Here is a 25,828-nt window from a genome sequence, read left to right as displayed (position 1 = left end):
GGAAACGTGGTCTAAGGGAAGGTTTCATTTTACATGAATCTTGTAGCTGTCATAAATAAATGAAGCTCTTGGAGGCTAAAGGTGTTATGTAACAAATTGAATATGACGGAAAAATTGACTTTCACAACTTTGTCCGTTAATATACCGCCTTTATCCTTTCTAAATACCTGCACCCAGACGAGGACTCACTAAATAAGGTGTTAAGTGGCATGATTAACATATAACGCGTGCATGAACCGCCAGAATGCAACATTTCAAAAAATGTAACATAACACCTTTATCCTCCAAGCGCTTCAAATCTTGCAACCCGATCTTTCTGTTTATTCTTTACACATTTGCCCTCATCATCACTATGGGACGTAAAATTGAAAGACATAGATATTGCATTTTCATATGACCCTGTTCAACAACAAACTGCCTCCTGATAATCTAGGTATCCCAGTCTCCTTGCTGAAAGTGTACAAAGTTTGTGACGTTAGATATATGACTTCAGTCTATCTTTGTGTTGTGTCACTGAAGTGAGTTTCCAAATAGACGTTAAAGTGGAGATTCTATTCGAACAAACAGAGGGGAGGACATATAAGAGTAGACAGAAAAGTAAAGTTATGAAAACATTTATAAAAACTGTTTAATTTTTGAAAATCCTAACAGACATGAAATGATCGATATCTCCTTGAAAAAGTAGAGTTTTCTTATCTTTGTACGAAATGAACAATTTGTTGTGAGCGATTGGTGTTCTAAAATAAATAAATAAAGAGTTGGACTAAAGCAAAATCGCCATTTTCTGACTCATGACCTTTCCAAAACTACTGATTCAAAGTGCTGCATGAGTGGAGATATCTTTCTTGCTTTCAGAAAGTTGCAATGTGTAAAGAGTAAATAGAAAGATCGGGTTGCAAGATTTTTTTTATGACAGCTACAAGATTCATGTGAAATGGGAACCTACCCTTAGACCACGTTTCCATTGTACATGAATCTTGTAGCTGTCGTAAAAAAAAAAAAAAAAACTTGCAACCCGATCTTTCTATTTCCTGTTTACATGATACAACTTCCTGAAAGCAAGAAAGTAGACAAATAGTTAACCTCCTCATTAAAAACGTGTATTTTGACGTTCTTCCCCTCCCTGTCCAAAATAATCCATTGTTTCCGAAGCGGCGAAACAGGTTTTTCCTTTACGTCAGCGGGAAGGCGATAGCAAGTAGCAAGCAAGACGACCCAGAAAGTAGCACATGGTTTAACTCCTTGCAAGATGAAAAAAATGTTGTATGTCCCTTTCAAGATTATGTTTACATGAAGAAATATAGTAGGGTTGCAAGATTTTTTTAAATGACAGCTACAAGATTCATGTAACGTGACAACCACGCTTAACGTATGACAGTCTTGTCTTTTATGTTAAAGGAATGGATGAGAAATTAATGAGTACAATAACATGAATGCTGAAAGGATAACACACAACCAATGGCGATGGCAGATTTAATTTCTTGTGGAACGGGGCAACGGAGAGGCAGAGAAATTTGAGGGGTGTAGGTTTTTTTGTTTTAGTATAACGAAAAGAATAATCTTATATCAGTATTATTGACCTACATAACAACACAATATGTCTGATAAGGGGCAAACAGGGGAAAGACATTGCCAAAAATCAGAGGCCCTGTCCCCTTGACCCACTCTGGCGTCGTCACTGTAAGTAACGCCCATATCATTTTCAGGATTCCAACCCGCGATCCCCAGCTTTTACGCCTTTAAACTGATCGACCAAGCCAGCTGGCTCATTGAATGCATGTCCATCCTTCAGCGTAAAAAGCTAGGCAGACATGCTTAGTGAAATAGTTGTTGTCAGCTACACGACGGAAATAAACAATTGTGGTTGAACTTGAATTTCTTGGATGTATTTTAGTTCAAATATTCTGATAGTGGAAACCAAACAGAAAAGAGAGGAGTAAATCCAACTATTACCAGAAATATTATCAGGAAAACTAACCACGGAACAAACGTTGGTAAACAGATCAGAGACTTCCGCACACAAAATATGTGTAACCTTGTTTATGTAGCGTCGAAGTGATAAAACAATCACTGCACTTCGGGACTAGCATCCGGAAGATAGTTACGACAAATTTTCCACTTCAAAGACAGAGAAAAGTAACCTTTGTAGTCACAACGAATATCTAAGCATTCACATGTTTTCTATTTTGTATTTGTAATTTCACATTTTAACTTTCAATACACTTAAAAAATTAAGTTGCCCTTTTCACTATAAGCCCCATCCCTTGTTTTTCAATAAGATAATAAGAAATATAGGATAGTACCCGGTTTCGCCCAAGAATAAAGAAGCCATGCCGCCCACCGTACGAGACGAGACGAAAAATAAAGTTTTCTGGTCTCGTCTCATAAAGTTTTGTTGAAGTCTCATTTCGTCTCGGTTTGCAATTTATTCTTTCCTGTCTCGTCTCGTTCCATAAATCTATATACAGCAAGAAAACTCCCGACTGTCCGTCTAGTGCGGCAGAAGGGCAGGCCAGCCATATTAGAAAAATGCCGGATAGGCCAGAGTTCTTTATTATACACATCTTTACCCGTGCATACTATTAAAAGCAGATTTATATATCAAATCCAGCTCTTATGATTATTTTTTGTCGTTTTAATACAGAGCAGTACTTTATAAATCTTTAGGAATCGAAGGCAGTTGTGGCTTTTATATGTGTGGACAAATGGGAATGTTAATGGGTGGGCCGGGTAGGAATGCATCGTTCTGAAACAAGAACGACACATTGGCACCAAGATATCCCACGGCCATAGTAATGGGTAATGCATGGACGTCTCTGGCGGATGGACAGGGGGACTGGGTGTCCCCCAAAATTTTGATTAGACGATACACATATATACAATTGTTGAATAAATTTAGTGACCTTTAAATGAGTGACTACCGAATTGAGTGAGAGTGTAATGAAGATGATGGATGGAGTAAGGTGCGATACACGAGACAACACATGGTACATTAGTAAAACGAATAAATCTATCTTCTGCCTAGGGACAGCTTTAGAAGCCGCTAAGGACATAAGCAGCCCTTATAGAAACAAAAAGTTCCACTTTGCAGTGAATGATTGAAAGATATGAAGTCGATGAATATCAAGTTTGTAGTAGGCCTATTTCTAAGAGCAAGTCCAGTTGATCAGGTGGTATAATGTAGCGGTATAAAGTGAAAAGCTGACATAATGGAGAACGGGTATAACAAGGACGGGTAGAATTGAGTTCATGATGCCACACAGTGTCCATGAGTAAGAGATGTTGAGAAGTATATCGGATAGTGATGAATGTCTGCCTAAGAGACTTAATATGTGTGATACCAGGAAAAGTGATGAGATCACAGAGAGCTCGGGTCGGACTGGGAAGTTGAATGCAGTGTGCCATGCGCAATGCATGAAGTTCAAGAATGCGTAGTTTTCGTAAAATGTAGTCAATGCCGAAATTCAGACCGGGAACCGTATGTAAGAACTGGACTCATGAAGGCTTTGTACGTCTTGAGAACTGTGTTTGGTTGGAGGCCTCAGGCAGTGTCAGTGAGGCGCTTCAGATGGTTTGAAGTTGGTAGGCTGTGGCAGTGACTTTCTGGAGATATAGTTTCCATGTGAGATATATGTCACATATGATGCCAAGATAAGTAACGGTGTGAGTAGAAACTATAAAAGTATTGTTAACTTGAAGAGAAAGCAACGACAGGTTGCGGTGAAGTCTGGAGCTTTAGCGTGGTGGTATGAAAGTGATAGCTTGTGTTTTTGTTGCGTTTATAAAGAAACTTCACTTGTTGCATCAGCGTGTGAAACGATTAATAGCTTCCAGGATATCATGATTAATCTGGCGAATAGTTTTTTCCAAGGCCAGCAAAGCTATATTATCGGCATATTGAAAAAGGTATGTGTAGGGAGGAAGCGAAGGAAAATCTGCTATAAGAAGAATGTACAAAAGAGGCGAGAGGCAGAGGTACTCCTGACGAAAGAAATATGAGATGAAACAACTGATCAGAAAGGCGACCAGCCAAAAAGTAATAGATGAAACAAACATAAGCAAGATTAATTTGGATGATCTTGTGAAGAAGTGTGAGGTGCCTGACTGCCAAAGGCTTTTTTGACGCCAAACAGCAGTAGACAAGAAGGTTTGACGGCATTATAATGGGATGTGAGGCGACGATGCTAATCGTTGATGGCATATGAAGGACGGAAACCTACTTAGTGAACAGGAGGAATATATTTAGTTTCGAGATATGAATGCAATCGTTTAACGAGGATGTGTTCCAGAACTTTACTAAAAGTGAATGTCAACTGAGTAGGACGGTAAGATAATGCGTCGGTGGGAGGCTTGTTAGGCTTCAGAAACATGGGGGTTTTGGAAAACAGAAGTTTTCCAGTCTGTTGAAGAAAAGACGGTTCTGAGGATGAAAGTGTAGATGAGTGCAAGTAGATTCAAAAATAGTAGGAGGACTTTTTTTGATGTGGTGATATGTAACATGATCAAAGCCTGGGACAGAATTTGTTTTACAATTGACAACAGCCATGATTTCATCGCTAGAAATAGATGTTGTAAGAGAATGATGCGGAAGAAAATGATGTTGGGCTCTAAGTAAGGAGATACTAGATTTACCCGATGGTATTGGTGGTTGACGCAGGTGTAAAGATGTCTAACAAGTAAACTGCAAAGGCGTCAGCTTTCTCTTGATAAGTTTGAAATGGTACGTTATTATGAAGAAGGTGACAAGACCTAATGTATTTGCCACAGAGGGCACGGAATCATTTCCCAATTTAGTAGGATTGTTAGTTTCTTTGAGATTGTTTCAGGTCTTGACCAATTTCCTCAGAAGATATAATTTGTGTAGGCTCTGATGTAGTTACGTACGGTGCGCTATAGTTGGGTGTGATGACTGAGATTTTCGGGGTTTTTAGCAAGGATATTTACGATATAACTGACGAGAGCAACGAATCATGGGTAAGTAGCAAGATTGAAGATGAGCTTTAAATGGAGTAGAGTAGATGGTCGGAATATACAATTAGAAGGTACGACTGAGAGTCGAGTTAATGTTTTTAATGCTGTTGTATAACTGCTCCTCTGTGTGCGGAGGTGGATGATGATATAAAAACTGAGAAATGTATTTGCGGTATTTGTTACAATCAGCTTTATCATATCAAAGAGTTGGCCAAGAAGGGTAGATTAGTAGATTAAGTGGTCTGGGTATGATAATGCGTCAGCTTAATAGGTGCGTGATCACCGCCAAGAAGTGTTAAGATTTCAACGGTGCAGTGGAAAGCAAGAGTATTGAAGTGATGACTACATCGGGAGTTTTCTGAGAAATAGGACAAGATGGTTGTGGTAAATCGTGTAGAAAGCTTGTTGTATTTGAAGCGACAAATTGTGTGAACGTGGTACCTTCGTTATCTGTACGAATATGAAGATTGATGTCTGCCATGAAGACGTAATACTTTATGTGTTGTATATATACGGTAGAAAACAAAGTGGAATCGAATGTCTCGGTCTGATATAAATTTTAATGAGTTGAGTTGAGTTGATTTTAGTTTAGCGTCCCTTTCAGCAGCGAGGCTATATGAGACGTGGACCTACTGATTAACGTGGAATCCGAACCACATGAGCTCCTGCCGGGAATCGAACCCGGGTCTCCCACGCCAAAGGCGCGTACGCTAACCGCTTAGCCACGGAGGAGCTCTAAATTTTAATGAGAGTGTAATGGTTATATTCGGGAAATACAATGTTGTTATAACATATTCAGGAAGATTGAAAATCGGGCTAGAGTTGCATCGATATGGTAGCAGGCACGTAGCCAGGATTTCATAATGCGGAGGGGGGGGGGGATCCGTGACATGAAATACTGCGGTTATCACACCAGGGGCTCGATCATTCTAAACTATTTTACTGGCAACATATATTCATTCGTTTAGCCAGGATTTCATAATGGGTTGGGGGGAGTGCAATTAAATACTGTGGTTATCACACTAGGCTCGATCAATCTAAACTATTTTACTGGCAACATATATTGATTTGTTAGGACAATAAATTAAGGATTTGTTAGTAAAAGAATATGTTATGAAGAAATCTAGAGTAAAAGAATATATAAAAAGATATTGAAAAAGGTTTTACAATATCTACATTCCTTCCTCTGTTCATTCTAATACAACAATTTTCCTTTCATTATGACCTCAACTATTATAAAGAGTAAATATCCACTATTATAAAAAGTGTATATCCAATAATGTCTTGTAAAATATTTTACAATTTCTGCGTTCCCTTTGTCTGTTGAATCAAGTGTTAACAGAACTTTCTTTCCACATAACTTTTTGTTTTTATTATTCCGTCTATTCCAAATGAAAAGTTAAAGGATCAGTAGAAAACTGTTTTTAAAATAACATGTTTGATACTGCATAGAAGTGATGACGAAAAATTATAATAAAATATGTTCACACTATCAGAGAACGGCGCTATGTTTTCGAAAGCTTGAAATTTCCATGACTAGTAGCAGGAATTCTGAAAATGCCGTAACTTTTCTAGAAATTTCAAATTTCCTGACTTTTCCAGGATATCCCGTTCATTCACCATCATATATTGCAAGCCATTTGGCTAATGCGTTCCTCGAAGGCTAGAGTGGAGAGGAAATAATGAGAAGGGCACGCGTCGACAACGCTGTGCTCAAGTTTGCGTATCATTGGCTACAGCTTATTTAACTTATCATTTGAAACAGACAGTAAAACATACGTCATTAACTTTTTCATTCTGTCTCTAACAAATATTTACAAAAGCAACCTCCTTTTCCCTTTTCGTGCTATTACATTTAATACCTCGTTAGGGTTGAAAGGCACAGGGTAGATATCAGAGCCAAAACAATGAGACGTTCTTCCCCCATTCAATTTCGTAGGCAAGTCTTTATTTTTTTCAAAGTTGAGAACTATCTCTCTGTTTCAGACGTCGTCACTGGTAAGGATGCTAACACACTGTAAATAACGAATGTTTGGGCAGTTCTTGTCACATGTATCCAAAGTTGTCGTAATCTTCATAAAAGCTACACTTGCTGCAGCTTTTTAATGCTGATTATTCTTTTTCTAGTGTCTTTTTGTTTAATCCTTCCTTAATTTTTTTCCATTTCTGGTTTCGAAGGGAGGTCCGGACCCCCCTTGGCTACGTGCCTGATTGTAGGATGTGGTAAAAGCCAGTAGCTGCCTCACCGTTGGTTCTATGAGCGGGAAGAATGTTGTCATAATGAATGATGTTACAACTGGCTTGTGTTCGACCGTTTGAAAAAGGTTTCATTGAGATGAAATGCATTCACTTTTTGTTCGATCAGAAACGTTTCAAAGAGGAGTTTGTTTCTATATCGGCTATTAAGAAATAAGAACACAAAAGCCATGATGAAGTACTGTAGTACCGGTAATTGTTTCTATATCGGCTATTAAGAAATAAGAACAGAAAAGCCATGATGAAGTACTGTAGTACCGGTAATTGGCTATTAAGATTGAGACGGAAGATTTGACGTGTAAAAATATACATCGGTATTATTTAGAGTAGGTTGCGTTGAAAAAAAAAAAAAACGTAAAAATGATACGGTCAGAGTGAATGACTTGTTGGAGGACATGTGGCTGTATAAAGGGATGAACGTTTTGCAAGGCAAATATAGTAAAACCGAGAAGTTTATCAATACTAACAGGACTGAAGTCAATGGGGAAATCAGTGTTGGTAGAACAATCATGAATTCGGAGTGAGGTTACTAGCTCAGGTCAAGTAGTCTTTGGTTTTCTTTTGCACTTATAACTGTAGGTAGAATGTTGTTCGCTGCATGTAGCACAACGAGGTGGCAATTAATGACAATGGAAACTGATGTGATGACCGTGTATCATCCAGTTGAGTATACCACATCTGACCAACCAATAATTTAAAGATTGAGAGGCTAAATTATTTCCAGCTGCAAGTTTGTTTCTTTATCTTTGGCGTATTTGTGAATTTTAAATGAGCATGTCAACGATGCTCTATTACAGTAGGAAAAGTTCTGTAGACCTGCCAACATTGTTCGCTGGTCAAAAGGAACGTTTTGAAATTAGAAGTTCAAACAGAATATTGTAATCTTGTTTTTAACCTTGGATGAATTTCACATTGAAAATGTGCAATGTACCTATTAAAAACACACGGTTTTTAATACATATGATAAAACTGTATGATATCTTTTTCCTTCCAGGAGGTTTACAATTTCGAAACGGTCACATAATGGAACTACCAGTCTTGATTTTTACTGCACATTCCTGACACCATCTTTACCGATTTTTGTGAGCTGCATCATTTAACATGGCTTTGGATTTTATTGCAGGATGCATTGGTGGTAAGTTCGATTAGAACTAGATTTATTTCAAATTCGTATTTTTCTTTTGTTTTTTTTTTGTTTTTTAGAACAACGCCAAGTAAAAATAAAAGAGTTCAAAATACGAACGTAGTATGCATGAAATTAAAATCATAGCTGGAGAAAATATTGTTGGGAGAACTATCTAAATCAATTTATAATGCTCCGCGGGCTAGGACAAAGTAAGAACCATACTTGGGGACCAGGTAAATTAAAAATAAATAGATAAATAACAAGAAACATGCAACAATGGTAAAGAAACACACTACATTCATATTCTATTCTGTGAATTTTGTTCCATTTTACATACATATTTTGCTCCTTGCTTCAGACGTCTAGATCAAGGAGAGCCTGAGCTACAAAACTTCTGAAATTAACTATGAAATCTGTAGTTTTTCGAGTGGTACCAACGGCCTTCTTGGTAAAAGCTAAGTCTAGATTAAAGTATAATATGATCATCAGCTATTACACATGGAATTAGAAACAGGAGCAAGTCGACACATTTTCCTTTTTTATTGCAACTTGAACAACATTGGCTCATCACTGATCTGAAAAAGCAAGAATACATATTGCAGAAACTTTAAATACCATTTTATGCATAAAAAGCTTGAGAGCTTTCGGGGATTGGAGTGGGGTGGAAAAATGGTGAAATTAATCTCAATATCTTCCTAGTTACCCCTTGCTTGAAATTAAAAGATAATCAAATCATTATATACTGTAGGCTCGTTGGTTATACGTGCTTTTTGTCTGACCCTTCTGCGATTTCAGATCCAGCATTGAATTATCAAATCTATATTATTATTATTATTATTATTATTATTATTATTATTATTATTATTATTATTATTATTATTATTATTATTATTATTATTATTATTATTATTATTATTATTATTATTGAGCTGAGCGAAGCGAAGCTCTTATACTCGGGTTAGCCGTTTGGTTGTCCGCGAACTCCTCCTAGACCGTTTGGCCGATCTCAACCAAACTTAGCACGCTGATAGAGTATGTCGTGCTGAGTGACAACATAGGTCGAAATCAAAAATCCGATGTACCATCGAGGAATAATCACCGAAAAACGCTTCCTGATTACGTAGTTTAAGCTCTCTCAGCTCATTTCATTGCAATCGGGTATATCCATTGCATTCCTAGTTATTATTATTATTATTATTATTATTATTATTATTATTATTATTAATGATAATCTGATTAGAATGCTATAATAAAGAATAGAACAAACTCACGAAAATCTTTTGCATTCTTTTTATAGTTTCAAAATAATATGTATCTGCACACCTAAACAGTGCTACCGCAATGGACTTTCTCACTCCCAGTTTCTTAAACTAAATCTTGGTGTGCTGTAGTTGTTAATGAAACATTTTCTTGTGAAATACAAACAAAATTGTAAATCATTCTCGGAAAATTGACCAAATAAAACTTACCCTGAAAGTAAACTACCTCTTGTAGATTTTTTCCATAAGAAAATGACTGATACAATATGTTAAGGTTATTGATGAAATATTTGTATGTAAACTCAAATTGCAGAAATCATATTTCACAAGACTATCAAAAAATTCATCCCAAGAGTAAGCTCTCTCTTGAGGCTATTCTCATGGAAGCTATTTATGCAACATTATAGGAATATTAAAGAAATATTTATGTATGAAATATAAACAAAATCACCTGAGTCATTTACGAGAAAGTAGTCTGAAAAGAAATTCACCCCAAGAGTAAAGTACCTCTTGTAACTTTATACAGTGAAACCTGTCTATGTTGGCCACCATCAGTTCCATCGAAAAGTGGCCAACTTAGACAGGTGGCCAACTTACAGAAAATAAGTGTGATTTATGTATTTTTAGAATAGGACTTCTAGTATTACTTGACTGTAAAATTTTAATAAGCAGTGACACGACAGCTACTTATAAATAGTGTATATAGAGTAATCAACAATATACAGTACTAGAAAATATTACTATAGTATGCAAGAGCGCCGATTTCTCCGTACATTTGGGGGGCTCATTCAGATGCAGAAGGTATATATATGAAGATTTAAAGACAAATTGCACTCAAATTATACCAAATATTGTATACTCATAAATAAAATAGGGGCCACATGAGCTTTGGGAGGCCCGGTCCCCCTCGGTCCCCCCAGGATCGGCGCCCTTGATAGTATGTTTAATATATGTGCATACCTTTCTCTTCCTGAAAATTAGTCTGATACATTGGATTATTCGGATTGAAAACACAATAACACAACCAACCATGAAATAGAAGCGTATGTACGCAGTTTATTGAAATTGATATTATAGCACACTGCGTTATTCAGATTGAAAACAAGAAAAGCTAAGTTATAAACTGAGAAATTCATATGCAATTTATATGATTTCTTTTCAGTTGTTACTGAATGGTGGTTCATTCTAGACGTATTTGTTTTACTCTTTTTGGCAGATATGCACATTCTAATATTGTAGTTAACACCGCGGTGATTTTAGCAGACATTTGTCCGCAGACAAAACGAAATTTCGCAGGGTTGCCAGTATACATTTTAAATGTGTACTATCAAAACCAATCAAGGTACTTCTAGTGCAATGTCAATAACGATTCACGTCTATAACTTAATATGCACATAATATGCTAACATGTATAATATCTAATAACTACCTCTTGTTAATGAGCTATAAGTGTTTCCCTCGGAGCAAAAGATGTTTGGAGAAAATCTTGAGGGAATTCATATCTCAAAAACTCCGCTATCTTTTGACAAGCCGACAGGTGCCAATAGTTGACAATTGACATGGTTAGTTTTAACCTTGAGAATTTTCCGGAATTACTAAAGCTCCCCACTGATGAGAGAAGTTGATATAACTAATGGTTTTACCAAAACAGACAGGGTAAACAAATACGTACAACCATTTCCTGAATTCCTGTACGTGCTTTTTCTTATTCACATCTTCCTTCACCACCCCTTTATGAGGGTAGTATTCTGGCCATTGACCTCCAAGAACAAATCTTGCGAATCTATGGTTTTTGTTGTCCAGTCACAAATACAGAACATCTGCCTCTCATATGGGAATTCGAAAGAGTTAAGAAAAATAACAAAACTGTATTTTTCGTGGCCAAGATACGGAGGTAAATTTATCATTATCATCATAGGGTAAACATTGCTTCGGTGTGGCCAACTTCCAAGATAGACAGGTGGCCAACTTATAGAGTAGTAAGTAACGAGTGTCTTATGGGAAAATGCAGGTTCAAGACGAACTACGCCAAGATAAGCAGGTGGCCAACTTAGAGAGGTGGCCAAGTTGACGGGTTTCACTGTACATAAGGATTAATTTGAGCAACAGTATAGAGTTATTAATTAGATATTTATTTATGAAATATGTATAAAATTGCGTATGTTGTATTGGAGAAAATCGTCCGAAAACAAACTCATTCCTCAAGAATAAATTATCTCTTGTAAAACTATCAATTATACCATACTAGCGTCAACTACCCGCTTTGCTGCGTTAAAATAATAATATTAAAAAAATAGCAATATGTTTCGTTAGTCAGTCACTTTTTACTATTACTAAAGCGCTCTCTGATATCGGTCATTTTCAATAATTTTCAAAATATCTCCCTCTCCCCAAACCCCAAGTTGCACCGTCAAAGTGAAATGATAGAAACCATCCCAGGCCCGAATCTAATCTATTTTGAAAATTTGATCGAGATTGGTCGGATGGTTTAAGAGTTATAAAGTCACAAACATAGTAATATACATATTGACCCTATATATATATATATATATATATATATATATATATATATATATATATGAACTTCAAAGGTCCTTTAAAGGTCCATAGCTCCAAAACTATGGGATCTTCCGTAGTCGGGTCAAGACTTCACTTAGGAACTAGTATGCGTCCTATACAAATATCCATGTTTCAGAATCCTGTGGTACTTCCGCAAGAATTTTTATGGAGGTACTTGGAGAGTGCTTCACATTGTATGCCCGTACCCAAACTCGCTCTATAAAAATTGCTTCGTGAGTATCTTAGGATTCTGAAACATGTATTTTTGGATAGTGCACATATTAGTCCTAAGTGAAGTCTTGACCTGACTACGGTGGTTCTCATAGTTTTAGAGCTATGGACCTTTAAAGTCAATTTTTTCATGTTTTCGGGAGCCTATAGCTCCGAACGGAAGCATTTGTGTACCCGTGTTGGTCTATACTTTTTGTCTGTACCCGTGTTGATCTATTCTTTGTGTCTTATCTTGGTGTCAGGAATCACGTCCCAAACGTTGTCGGTGTTGTTTTGAAACACTCTGTCCCTAGATATACTGTAGATATATTGTTAGGTTATTGTTTAAATAATGTAAAAAAATAATAGGTTAACTTTGACTTTGAATATTATTAGGGGGCCGCAGAGGCTCAGTGGTAGAGCGTTCACCTCTGGTGCTTGGGGTCCCGGGTTCGATCCCAGCCCCCGCCAAGTGAACTTTGTGGTGGACAAACACCGTGTGCGTGGGTTTTCCGGGGTTGTCCCGTTTCCTCCCACTTTCTTCATTCCACCATTTCATTCATTACTCATCATCACCGTCTCCTTTAGCATAACCGCGGGACGTAAAACTCAAAGATTTCATTTCATTTCATTTTTTGAATATTATTATAATTGAAGGAACCAAAAATGTAGGCAAAACAAGTATTTCCGCCTGTTCTTAATTCATAAAAATCTTGGGTAAAACTAAAGTAAAAGGCAAGTGATTCTATTTGTTTCTTTTCTTTTCCATAATACACAGAGTTTTATTTACACATAATTAGAGAATCCAGTTTATATGGCAAATTGATATTCCCAAAGATATTCGTAACATCGAATCAATGAATGTATTTAAATCAGTTACAAAGAAGTATCTATTGAACAATTGTTTTTATTCAGTAGATGAATACCTATCTGCTAAATGCAGCTTGTAGATTGTATAGTGTAATTTTGTCTCATATAATACCATAGCGTTATTGTCTTTTAGTATGTAATAACTATTTCTTTGTATCTTATTTATTGACATGTCAGATTCACACGCTCATCTTCCTTCGAGCTTCATGTATGACTTACGGATGAAAATAAAATGAAATGAAAAATGTAAATGATGTTGCAGAAAGAAAGAACATGTTAACATGAAAGCCAGCTTTCTGTAATTACGTGGGAGACCAAACGTAATGTGAGCTTTGGATTCAGTAGTGACAGTCTTTAGTATACAGAAAAAAAATACAACTTACATCCAGGAATAAGGTTGTCTCTCAGTACCACACATTATGTGGTTTTTTCCTATGTATATAGGGCCGGATCCAGGATTTTCTGACGGGGGTGCACCAATACTTACCAGTACATTTAAATTGAATTGAATTTTTAAAATGCCTTCACACTGTAAAAAATCGTTGTGTTATTTCAACGACATGCATATATGTTAACACGATTGTGTTAAAATATAACACAAACAAGTAGTTAGAACAACTCACTCTCGATTTGGAGTTGTGTGTCAAATGCCGGTAGTTGAAATGACACACAACCTGTCTGTTAAATTAACACAAGTGTAGAATCTTCGGTGTTGTATTCTGCATGATTGCCAAATATGTTGGGCATCTAATTATAAAGGCTTATGAATTGAAGCTACAGACAAACACAGTAGAAAGAAATATTTAAACAAATCCAGATATACGCAAAATTTCATCTCCCATATTTGATGCATTTATTGCTTCTTTTTCTAAGCGATTGTGTACTAAAAGCAACAAACGCATCAACGTGAAATCATTTGATCATTTGATAGTGAATAAGGAAGGACTATAAAGAAAAGTAAATATACAGTCGTCATTTTGTTATAAAATTACATGGCGAGCAGATTTTATCTTATCCCGAATGGTTATCGTCGAATATACGCGGCTTAAAGAAGCACTCTGATTAGCAAAATTCAAAAGACGTAAACAATTTATTCCTTTACAAGCAACATTTTCTTCATCTCCGTGGCCAAGTCGGAAGAGCACGCGGTTAGTAATCGAAAGGTTGGTGGTTCGTGCCCTCCACCCGTCACTGGAGTATTATTTTTTACTTGTTTAAAGTGTTTTTTAGACTGAGCATAATGTAAACACATTACACATAAAGGCGATTTAACATGTTTTGAGGGAGTAATTTTGTGGTTCGTTAACGCTTACGGCACGGCTCAACACCGGTTGTGTGTTAAAGACGTAACACACCCCTTGTATTAAACGCCAATACCGCGGGGTATGTGTTGAACTAACACCGCATAGTGGTAGTAACGCTGGAACCACTGCCTTATGTTAAAATTGAGTTGAATTAACACAACCAGTTTTTACTGTGTAGGCATCTATGGTTTGAATGAGTAATTTCCCTGAAAATGCTAAATGTCTGTTTTCTCGGTAAATTCTTTCCCTTCAACATTCAGAAAATTTACGTTAACTTTTGTTTTCATAAAACTCAGCTTTCTTTTAAGCCCGCCAAAACGGAAACATGACATTAGATTGTCTGAAAGTGTTGCTATTTTTACTTCTAGCTTCTCACTTTAGATACTCTATATTCACAATGAAGCGGGGCACACCCCTAAATCCGGCCATATATATATATATATATATATATATATATATATATATATATATATATATATATATATATATATATATATATATATATATATATATATATATATATATATAGATAGATAGATAGATAGATAGATAGATAGATATAGATAGATAGATAGATATAGATATATATAAATTTTCACTCTGTCCTTATAATGTCATTACATTATTAATGTAATATTTATTTATGAAAGATGAACAATATCGCCTGAGTTGTTTTTGAGAAAATTATCCGAAAAAACACTTTCTCAAGAATGAACAACTCTTCGTACATTTTCTCAGGACAAATGAGTTATGTCGTATTGTTGTCATTAATGAAACGTTTATTTATGAAATATTAACAAAATCGACCGTGCCAACTTTGAGAAAATCGTCCGAGAATAGCTTCCGCAAGAGTACACTACTCCTTCTCAATTTTCCCCAGAGATATGGCTTGTACAGAGGGGGACACTTCTAAATGGTACAGCCATATGGAGATTTACGGCTAAGGTGTACCATTTAGAAGTGTCCCCCGCTGTACCACAGTATACGTTTGTAATTGAAAATTTGATTTGTGAAATATGAACAAAATTGCCTGATTAGTGATGGGCAGTGGGAATATTCAAGGTGGGAAGGAAAAAAAGTGAGAATATTCCCAGGTTTTTTCCCTGGCATATAAATTCCCGGGAAGGAATTTATTTCCACTTATTTACTTTATCTTCCAAATCATAAGAACCATGTGTCTAATTACTTTATTTTCATTTATTATTATTTACTTCTAGGTTTTAAATAATTTGGAGATTAAAAAAATAAAATTCTTTGACAGTACTTTAAATAACTAATAATATGATATTTAAAGTTCCATTTCCGTTTGCACTAAAAAGTAGCAAAGTACAAAAATGATGAAAAGGAACCAGTTTGTAAAGCAATGTAAAAATTATATAGAAATAGAGAAGAAGTACTATCAATACACCCCAACCACAGTTAGTAATAATAGACGTCGGTCTGTCTTCTGGCTCTGATTCAAATTTCTGAAAAGGTGCTCAGACGACTCTTACATGTGAATTAACGCATGAAATTTCGAGAAATAGGTAGGAAGAAAGGTCGTGTGTTACAATGTTACGTGCTAAATTATAAAACTAGATTATTATATTGCAAATATTGTGAACATAAATATATATGTGCAAATGTGTCTTCTGAGACATGGTGAGACATATGTCTTCTGACAGTTACCCAACCTAATTTGTTTATAACATATAAAAATTTAATATGTTTATGGTATTAATAGTAGAGTCAACTTTAGAAAATCCACTTACATATAAATTTAAACTGTTTAGCGGTGTAAAAGTATGTGGACTTACTATACCATTTTTCCACATTTTTACTTGCATAGAACATATTGTAAGTAAATATACATTTATGCGTATTCTCTAAATATAATAAAATATTAATAAAATAACATAATGCCGTTCAGAATATACATTATGAAGAATCCTCTGTATATAACAGTAATAATATACGGTGATGAGAAACGAATTTACCTTTGAAATCGTAATATAGTAATAGAATTCAATTTTCTGTGTGTTTGTACATAAATTCGCGGAATATTCCCATTTTTGGGAATCTTCCCGGGAATTTTCCCAGGGAATATTCCCGAAAAATATCTTCCTGGGAATTTACCCATCACTACGCCTGATCCGTTTTCGAGAAAATTGCAAATTTTGATTTCTACATCTCAGTAGACTACCCTTAATTTTGACGGTAGAAAGAAAATTCGAAAAACTAATAAGAATCACTTAAAAACTTTCCGACGTATGCAAAGTCGTTTTGACGTATGATCAGGGGGTAAAATTGAGGGGAACGCGAGGGACGCAAAAATATATACGGCGTCCCCCAGTTCCTAAAAGATTACGATGGGCAAAAATAGGCAGGAGGACGGCATGACGTCATTCCGCTACCTGCTGTAACCCTACCTTTTCAGATCCACTTTTACCCCTGCGTATGATTAGCGTCATACTAAAAGCCTGACTACTGCAAAAAAACATATGTTAGTCGAATTCTTTATTATGGCACTAATCATCGTCAGAACGATTCTGCATAAGACCCTTTCCGCCTTATGCAGAGTCGTTTTGACGTATGATTAGCGTCATACTAAAGGCCTGCCTACTGCAAGAAAGATATGTTAGTCGAACTCTTTAGTATGGTACTAATCACGCGTCAGAACAACTCTGATATAAGGTTCTTTAAGTTTAAAGTTTGGTCTCGATGCGTTCAACGGTATGGCCTCTAGGCGAATGTACCGGTACAGCAGGATGAAGGGACGATCAGACGGACGGATGTCGAAAAATGATGCTGTTTGTATGTATAAGCCATGAAACGTGTAAATCCGTTAAAATCTCGATCTTTTCTCACGACCACCATTCTGTCTTCACTCCTTCAGTCGCTCGAATATTTACTCGATGAATTTAATGGAGAGACGAATATAACAGTTTAATGGAGAGACGAGATTAGGCTGACCGTTATACAAATTGCTTCATAATGGTGTAGATGACAACGACCTCATTTAAACAAATTGGCAACATCGTGTTCGTGGGTTTTCCCGAAGTAGACTACTCCCGTTTCCTCCCACTTTTCATTCCACCATTATTCATTTCCTTTAATTATCGCCTCCCTTTGCCTAACGGGCATAATCGTGGGATGTCAAATTCAAAATTTCATTTATTTTTCCTTTTAAACAAATTGGGTACAATCAGGGTAAAAGTGGGTCTAAAAAGGTAGGGGGACGGTAGGTAGCGGCATAACGTGACGCCGTCCCCCTGCCTATCTTTGCCCATTGTAATTTTTTTAGGAACTGGGGGAACGGCATACATATTTTTGGAGGTGGGAGGGGGACGGCGTCCCCTCGCGTTCCCCCGCACTTTTACCCCTGGGTACAATATCAATAAGGTTAATCAGGATCACTTTTGGTTTAGCCAAAAATCTAAAAATGAGCATTTTAAGAATTCGCTTGTAACAAAAATATGTTCAACCAAGATTTCAAAATAAGGATTTGGATTTCAGTCTCCCGTTCGTGAAATATTTACAATAATTTAAGCAAGCTTGTAAAGTCTATACTAGTGCTCTCAAACGGGTCGGGTCAGGTCAGCTCGGGTCGGGTTGTCGGGTCGGGTCAATCGGGTCAACTCGGGTCGGGTTGTCGGGTCGGGTCAATCGGGTCCGCTCGAGTCGGGTTATTCGGGTCGGGTTGTCGGGTCGGGTCAATCGGGTCAGCTCGGGACGGGTCACTCGGGTCGGGTTGTCGGGTCGCGTCAGTCGGGTTATCGGGTCGGGTTATCGGGTCGGGTTGTCGGGTCGGGTCAGTCGGGTCAGTTCACTTTGGTCAACTCAGTTTAGGTTGAGTTTAAACTCGGCTGGAGTCGAAAGCTGCTGTTTTTCACTAGCTGCCTAATTAAAAATAGCAATTTTCAATTGATTTTATAGAAACCATAAATCTATTTTGAACACTTGCAGCTAGTGTTTTTATGATAAATGCTTATTTTTCTACTTGTGTGTACTTTAATTTTTAAATATGAAAGATTGATTTTACCAATCGACTGTAATATTAATATCTACGCCAATATGGAGTCTGGATTTAGAACAAAACTAGAAGTTGTTTAAGCAACGCCAAAAGAGAGATTGGATATGGACGACCAAGCCCAAGCAGGGCCGCGGTGGCTCAGTGGTAGAGAATTCATCTCTGGTGCATGGTGTCCAGTAGCGTAGCTAGAGTTTTTTTCAGGAGGGGGGGGCAATGAAGGGCCCAAGAGGATTTTGAGGGGGACATCTCCAATATATATATATATATATATATATATATATATATATATATATATATATATATATATATATATATATATATATATATATATATGTGTGTGTGTGTGTGTGTGTGTGTATTCAAGGTGAATGTTTCCATCTTTATTGTTCATGATTTTACTCTTTGGAAAACAGTGAAAATATAAGAATTTAGTACCTCAAACAACTACGATTCATTAATGCAATTGATTTCTAATATAAGTAAATAGTTATTTAATCATGGCGTTTAAAATATGTGTAGCTGGTTGACTTAAGTGGAAGCAAATACATTTTTACAGGTAAAGAAAATAACTTATAGGTTCATGCCTCTACTTGAAAAGGATCTTTCTATTCGTGTGGGCAGCAGCAAACATATCCACAACCTTTTAAAGATCTAACGATTTAGCAATTTTCTTCTCAATATAAAGTAACACTAAGTTTTTCAACCTATCATGAGTCATTGACTTGCGTATACAAGTCTTTAATCTTTTCAAAGAAGAGAATGACCTTTCACATGTAGCACTAGAAACTGATATAATCACAGAGATGATACTTAGCTTGTAGGTTTCTAGGAATGATTTTTGTAGACACAAAGAAGATCAACGAAATTCGTTAAGGAATCAGCTTTCGTTTTCTTCTCGTCTTCATACAACTTAATTGTTAGAGCAACCCACATTATGCTTTATTTCTTGTTTAATTATGTTTTTTTTTAAATTATGCTTTATTGTTAATTTCAATGATTATTTTACATTAATCGTGTATAATGTATATTTATTATACATCAAATATTCTAAATATCTTGATCTATTTATTGATATTTTTTGCAACTAGTTTCTCTCATATTTAATGAACTTTCTACTTAATTCATTGTAAAGAGATGTGCTTTTCTCGAATAAATTTTTTCTATCATTTGTGTGCGCCTTACAGGTACATATATACAGAAAGGGAAAGTAAAGGATGCCACCAAAAAGTACAGAAAGTGCTTAAGTTCAAAAAGTAAACATAACAATACAGTGATGACGCCAGAGGGGGGCAAGGGGGGCGAGCGCCCCCCTAGTAGCTACTTCTGCCCCCCTGACTGCCATCTAGACTGCCCCCCCAGACTCGTACAGTCTTTAAACATTCTTCATGTAGTATTATATATCAGTATCATAACCAATCTCATTGACAAATTGTAGTCTACTTTCCATGAATTTACTATGTGGCAGATTAATCCTCAAGCTTTCTTCTTTGAGCGTCTGGGTATGCACGCATATTTCTGTTTTCTAATTTAGCCCCTTTTGAGGTAAATTTTAGTTATACTTCTTTCTTATGATTTTTAATAATTGTGCCTAGCGAACAATAGTAGATTTGGTCGACTTGTTTTCTTCTCATTGGATCAACTTCGATTGGAAACAAAAGAAAGGTAAAACCAGTTACGTAACTTGTTTGTATTTGTCCAGGTTTGAAGTTTTCAGTTTCATATTTTGTTTTATTTAAAACTTCATTTTTCTGAAACCTTATTCTCGGCTTCCAATATTCAGAGGATGTGCTTATAACAGCTTAGTTTGCAACTACCAGGGCTTAATTTTTTGAAGGAGATAAAAAGAGTTGTGTTTTCCCTTCCTGCAAATGATAATAATAAAATTATGGAATGAAATTGATTCCCAATAAAATGTATTGTCAGAGTGCTGATCTTTAGTTAGTAATTGGTTTATACTAGTGCTCCTTTACTTATTTTGTTCCAAAGTACTGACGTGACGTCTACCATATTGACTAGGAACTGCTGAAAAATTCGTAGCCCAATCCAGAAGGAGTGCACGTGGATTGGTGAAGTTTTACTTCTTCTTCTCTTCCCCCGAGAGTCAATATACTACCTTGTACAGTGCTCCAGCTTTTGCAGAAAAGTTTAAAAAATCTAGATTTCCTCGCACCACTGTTCGTAGCACTACCCCTATCAGATCTAAAATGGCGTCTTTCAAGTGTTATTTAAGTTTGGGAAATAAGTACACGTAATAGTTAGACGGAGCTAAATCTGCGGAATAAGAATGATGATCTAGACATTGAAATCCTAGATTATGCAATGTCAGTTATGTTCGCAGGGGCTTGATGGACAGGTGTATTCTCCTGAAGGAACAGAATTCCTTTCTTTTCATTTTCCGCAGCGTTGAACTTTGAATTTTCTTTCAGTTTTGTAAGTAATGTAGAGATTCTGGATTAAATATCTGACCATTGAGGAGGTAGTCTACCACTCCATACTTATACCAGAAGAATGTTCCAAACAGTTTCTCAACCTACTTCTGTGTCTTGAACTTCTTGGGGCGATGGAGAAATGAGTGCTACTACTCCATTGGCTGTTGTTCCGATTCAGGATCATAGTGGTACAACCATATTTCATCTATGGTTACTATTCGTCAGCGAAATTGATCAGCATTACGGTCAAATTGGAAGAATACTTCTCTTAATGCCGTTACCCTTTTATTCTCCTGACATATATTTTGGGAACCCATTATGCCGAGAACTTGCGCATATCCAAGCCATTCTGAATTATGCTACCGACAAGTTCCAAAGAAATGACCAGAATCCCTGACACAAGTTTTGCTGAGAAGGTAAAAACTGAGAAAGCGGGGTGCAGACCTCAGACTATAATAAATATAAATAGCTTAAATTATTTTTGTCACACAAAAACTGGGGCGGCCTAGGCCCTCCGGCCCCGGGCTATATCCACCACTGGCTGGAAATGCTGCAATTTTCAAGAATAATGTCACAAATTGCATCCATGATTCCAGGAAGAGTCATTGGTTTCAATCATCCTGGATGTAAAGCATAATTTGTTGAGAAATTGCTACGTTTATACTAAGCCACTTACTTCTTCACCACTATATATAACGGAGGAGAGTCCCGTGGTGTTTCACTGATTTCCTAATTAATTTACTTCGGTGACTTTCCTTGGTGGAACAAAAATATTATAACAGTAAGGATCTGGATGTTCGTGAAATTATATGTTTGGGCACACATAATCACTTCAGAGGCCTGAGAAACAATAAGAATTTCATTATTAATATGAACATTTATATTTGTACATACACAGATATGTTTTTCTAAACTACGGATTCATTTTTCTACCTAGTACCTACACTCCTTCTGGATTGGACTACGACATTTTCAGCAGCTCCTCGTAAATTCTCTCTCTGGCTCTCTCTCTCTACATATATATATATATATATATATATATATATATATATATATATATATATATATATATATATATATATATATATATATAGAGAGAGAGAGAGAGAGAGAGAGATAGATACGTAGCATATAGACGAATGTGTTACTTGTAGCATACGCGAAAGTAATTCAATTTATGTTTAGGCTTCAATATTTCATGTGCAGACGTTACTTATCTGTTAGTTACAAATTTTATTTGAAATAAGTTTAATTTATAATCATATAGATCTAACATAAAAACAGCAACGAAATACACAATGTAATGTAAAATAAGTCAAAGTAATAAATATGTCATTTTTGGTATGGCAAATAGCCGCCCCCCGAAAATGTAACTGCCCCTCCTTTGCCCCCCTTAGAACTTAAAGCTGGCGTCGTCACTGTAACAATATAGTATGGAGTTCTTGCATACTATTCATTGCTGGCGGAAAAATTTCTTCTTTTACTTTCTTTTCTCCACATCAAAGGATTACACCGAAAAGTTTACAGAAATGAAAATAAGCTTTTCGTTGTTGCATTGTTATGTTCTCAATGATTTTGCATTGTAAATATTGGCTTTAAAAAATATTAACACAGTATGTTAAACTTTCAGTTAAAGAGAATTTTCCAAGAATTGTGCTATATATTTTAAATTATGCTTTATTTTCTAAAATTATGCTTTTAAAACTAGTTTCCCAATGTGAGTGCATTTTGGCGTTCACCCAGTGTCGTGACCATAGTGCTCTCAAACGGGTCGGGTCAACTCGGGTCGGGTCAGTTCGGGTCGGGTTGTCGGGTCAGGCTACTCGGGTCGGGTTGTCGGGTCAGGTTATTCGGGTCGGGTTGTCGGGTCGGGTCAATCGGGTCAGCTCGGGTCGGGTTGTCGGGTCGGGTCAATCGGGTCAGCTCGGGTCGGGTTGTCGGGTCGGATTATTCGGGTCTGGTTGTCAGGTTGGGTACACCGGGTCAGCTCGGGTCGGGTTATCGGGTCAGGTCAATCAGATCGGATCACGGTTCGGGTCAGTCGGGTCGGGTCATCGGGTCGGGTCAGTCAATTCGGGTCACGGGTCGGGTCGGGTCGGTCTTCAACCCGACCCGACCCGACCCGTTGAGAGCACTAGTCTATACAAACGCCTTGTAATACTTCGAGCTGGCAATTACTTATTACATGTTATGTACCTCTAATTTATGTACATTTAATATTACCTTTTTTTTTATCTTACTACATATTTTTGTTCTGAATTTGTACGTTTTTAGTTTTGTATCTTTATATTTCTACGTGTATCACATATAACTTGTTGAGATGTACAAATCAGTGTAAGTCCTCTTTAAATGGAGTGATCTTTCTCTGTTGAAAGTACAGTGAAATAAACCAATCTTACAGTAATAGCATTATTTTGTCTGTGGGTAACGCAAATTTCTAATGCTCAACAACTGCTCCGCTCCGCTATGTTCGCTAGAACTGCAAATGCCGTCAATTCCATGAAGTGTACGTGTACTACCATTAACACTCACTATTAAATGGAAATAAGGTTGTAATTACATACATAAGATCCACAAGTATTTTCCCATGTCAAGGAGAATATAATTTAGTAATAAAGGAAAATGAGAACAGTATAATATACTGATACCATGTTGCTTTGTTACTAAATTATATTCTGCTTGATAAACTATAGAGAGCTGATTATTCAACAGAGGCTGGGTTTCACCTATCATTTATTATATTCTACGTAAAATCAAAAGCAATTATTTCAATTCATGAAACGTTATACATTTAACTACAACTAGATACCTCTTCTACGGAGATTAAGAATAGGTGTACCAATACAAAATGATTACATATGCAGCCTTTTGGACAAAATAGATTCTTATTATCTTCAAAAATGTTTTTAATAAGCGACATTATATTTTTCGGTGCAAGTCTACTTTATGGAGGCCCTAATCATTGTGGCTATAAATAAAGCGTTTTCAGGCTGGCAATGTTCGACTCAAACTGATTTAAGATGGAACTATAATTATTTTTAGTGTAAAGTTTTCTCGTATATGTATACTAGAAAAGGTTATAGTAAAAACAATTTTAGTACAGTAGAAATAAATATATACAGTAAGTGGATGGATAAATGTGTATATATTCAAACATGACTATGGAATGCCCGGAGCAATTTCAACCAAACTTGACAATATATAAATTACAACCTCAGAAAAAGGTCTTGGGGTAAAATATTCCTAGCATCCTTTTAGGGAGTAGAAAAGGGGTGATATAGAAATCGAAAACGACCGATATTAGTGTCGAATCAATAGTCTTTCGAAGCCACTGAGATGAATAGTGACACTCCAAATGTCGTTAAGTCCAAGTCCAGCCCTCATCGGCACAAGGGATGATAAGAGATGAAATATAAAATGTCCAAAATGATCAAGGTTAGTGTTAAATCCATAGTTTTTGCGTCATGAAATAGACGAATTTGTTTGAAACGACTTTTGAAACATAGTTATTACCCTCCTCAAGCTTGATGTGTATCATGTCCACCTTTGAATGAACCTATTCCTGTACGAAGAACGGGCATTCCAGCTCGTAATAATAATAATAATAATAATAATAATAATAATAATAATAATAATAATAATAATAATAATAATAATAATAATAATAATAATAATAATAATAATATGCACTACTACTACCACTAATAATAATAACTTTTACCAATTATATTTATTTCCGATGCGACTTCTGCTTACTATTGTAGTGCAATGTTATTGTTTTTTTTTAACCAGTTTTATTCATAGTGAAACCCCAGTAGTTTGCGTCCTGTTGGTCGGTCTTCGCGCCTCCCCGGTTGAGAACCACTACTGTATAGTGTAAGGGTGTGAAGTAGAAAAAGTTGAGCAAAATCCTCAATGTTTTTACTTGCATACCTTGTGTAAGCTTTATCCCTATCATGTTATTCTAATACCACTGATCCAAAGAATGGAAAGTGGTTCAAGATTAGACAGCAAAGTAAGAATCTTTAAATAAATGTGCTTTTAATTTGTAAGAAGCTGAATAATGTGCTGTTCAAAATGTAATAAATAATGCATTGAAGTTTAATAAGATAAGATCGACCTTAGTACAATTCATCCTGAGTATCTCATATATGTACAACGCGTAGTTTTTTGATTACCCAGAAATTTAGGAGACAGAAACAAAATAAATAACTGAATATATAAAAAGTAACATCTTGAAAAATGTTTTTATTGTAAATTGTGAAATATTACATTTTCTCTAGGGTTTTCCTTATATGATTAGTTTTACATCTTGTGAGTGGGTATTTTGAAATTCAAATTAGGTACAGATAGTCAATAGGACTGTGCGGACTTAGAATAGCACCGCTGGCAACAAACAATTGCTGCAGCCTAGTAGGCTTATTTTTCAATTCAATTTTTAATTTTCTATTTTTCAATTTTCAAAACATACATCCATGATTTACTTTATTCTTTCCTCATTGACATAAGATAATATAATAATGATGAATCACTTATAAAACACAATATACGAGTCTTCATACGTTTTTCGGCCTGTAATAACTGTTAATTTCCTAGATGTTTACCAGAAACTATTGAGTATATAGGTTTAGAATTTTATGCTATCAGATCTAGAAGACATGCTATCGGCAGATCTAGAAGATAAAAATTGGGGGGCAGCCAGATGCCAGACTATATAATAGGTATATCACAAGTTTACTATAAACCTTCAAAAATGTATAAATAATAGCTTCAATTGTTTTTGTCACTCAAAAAACTGGGGGAGGGGGGATAGGCTCTCCCAGCCCCGGGCT

At 36.1% G+C, this 25,828-nt stretch overlaps 1 protein-coding gene across 2 annotated transcripts in view; it reads left to right on the top strand.

Annotated features, from left to right (window-relative positions):
- LOC145686014 (mitochondrial basic amino acids transporter-like) overlaps window positions 1-25,828 on the top strand; it is a 75,670-nt gene that overhangs the window by 19,954 nt on the left and 29,888 nt on the right. For both annotated transcript variants that reach the window (XM_081758855.1, XM_081758856.1), the window contains exon 2: window positions 8,222-8,362. In XM_081758855.1, the coding sequence (XP_081614981.1) occupies window positions 8,329-8,362 (34 nt within the window). In that variant the 5' untranslated portion in view covers window positions 8,222-8,328. The remainder of the gene's footprint in view (window positions 1-8,221; window positions 8,363-25,828) is intronic.

This window comes from Thermobia domestica, chromosome 5 (assembly GCF_964235325.1).
Source record: "Thermobia domestica chromosome 5, izTheDome1.hap1.1, whole genome shotgun sequence".
Classification (NCBI taxonomy): domain Eukaryota; kingdom Metazoa; phylum Arthropoda; class Insecta; order Zygentoma; family Lepismatidae; genus Thermobia; species Thermobia domestica.
The sequence above is the reverse complement of the archived record's forward strand: the minus strand, read 5'-3'. Positions and strand labels throughout refer to the sequence as shown.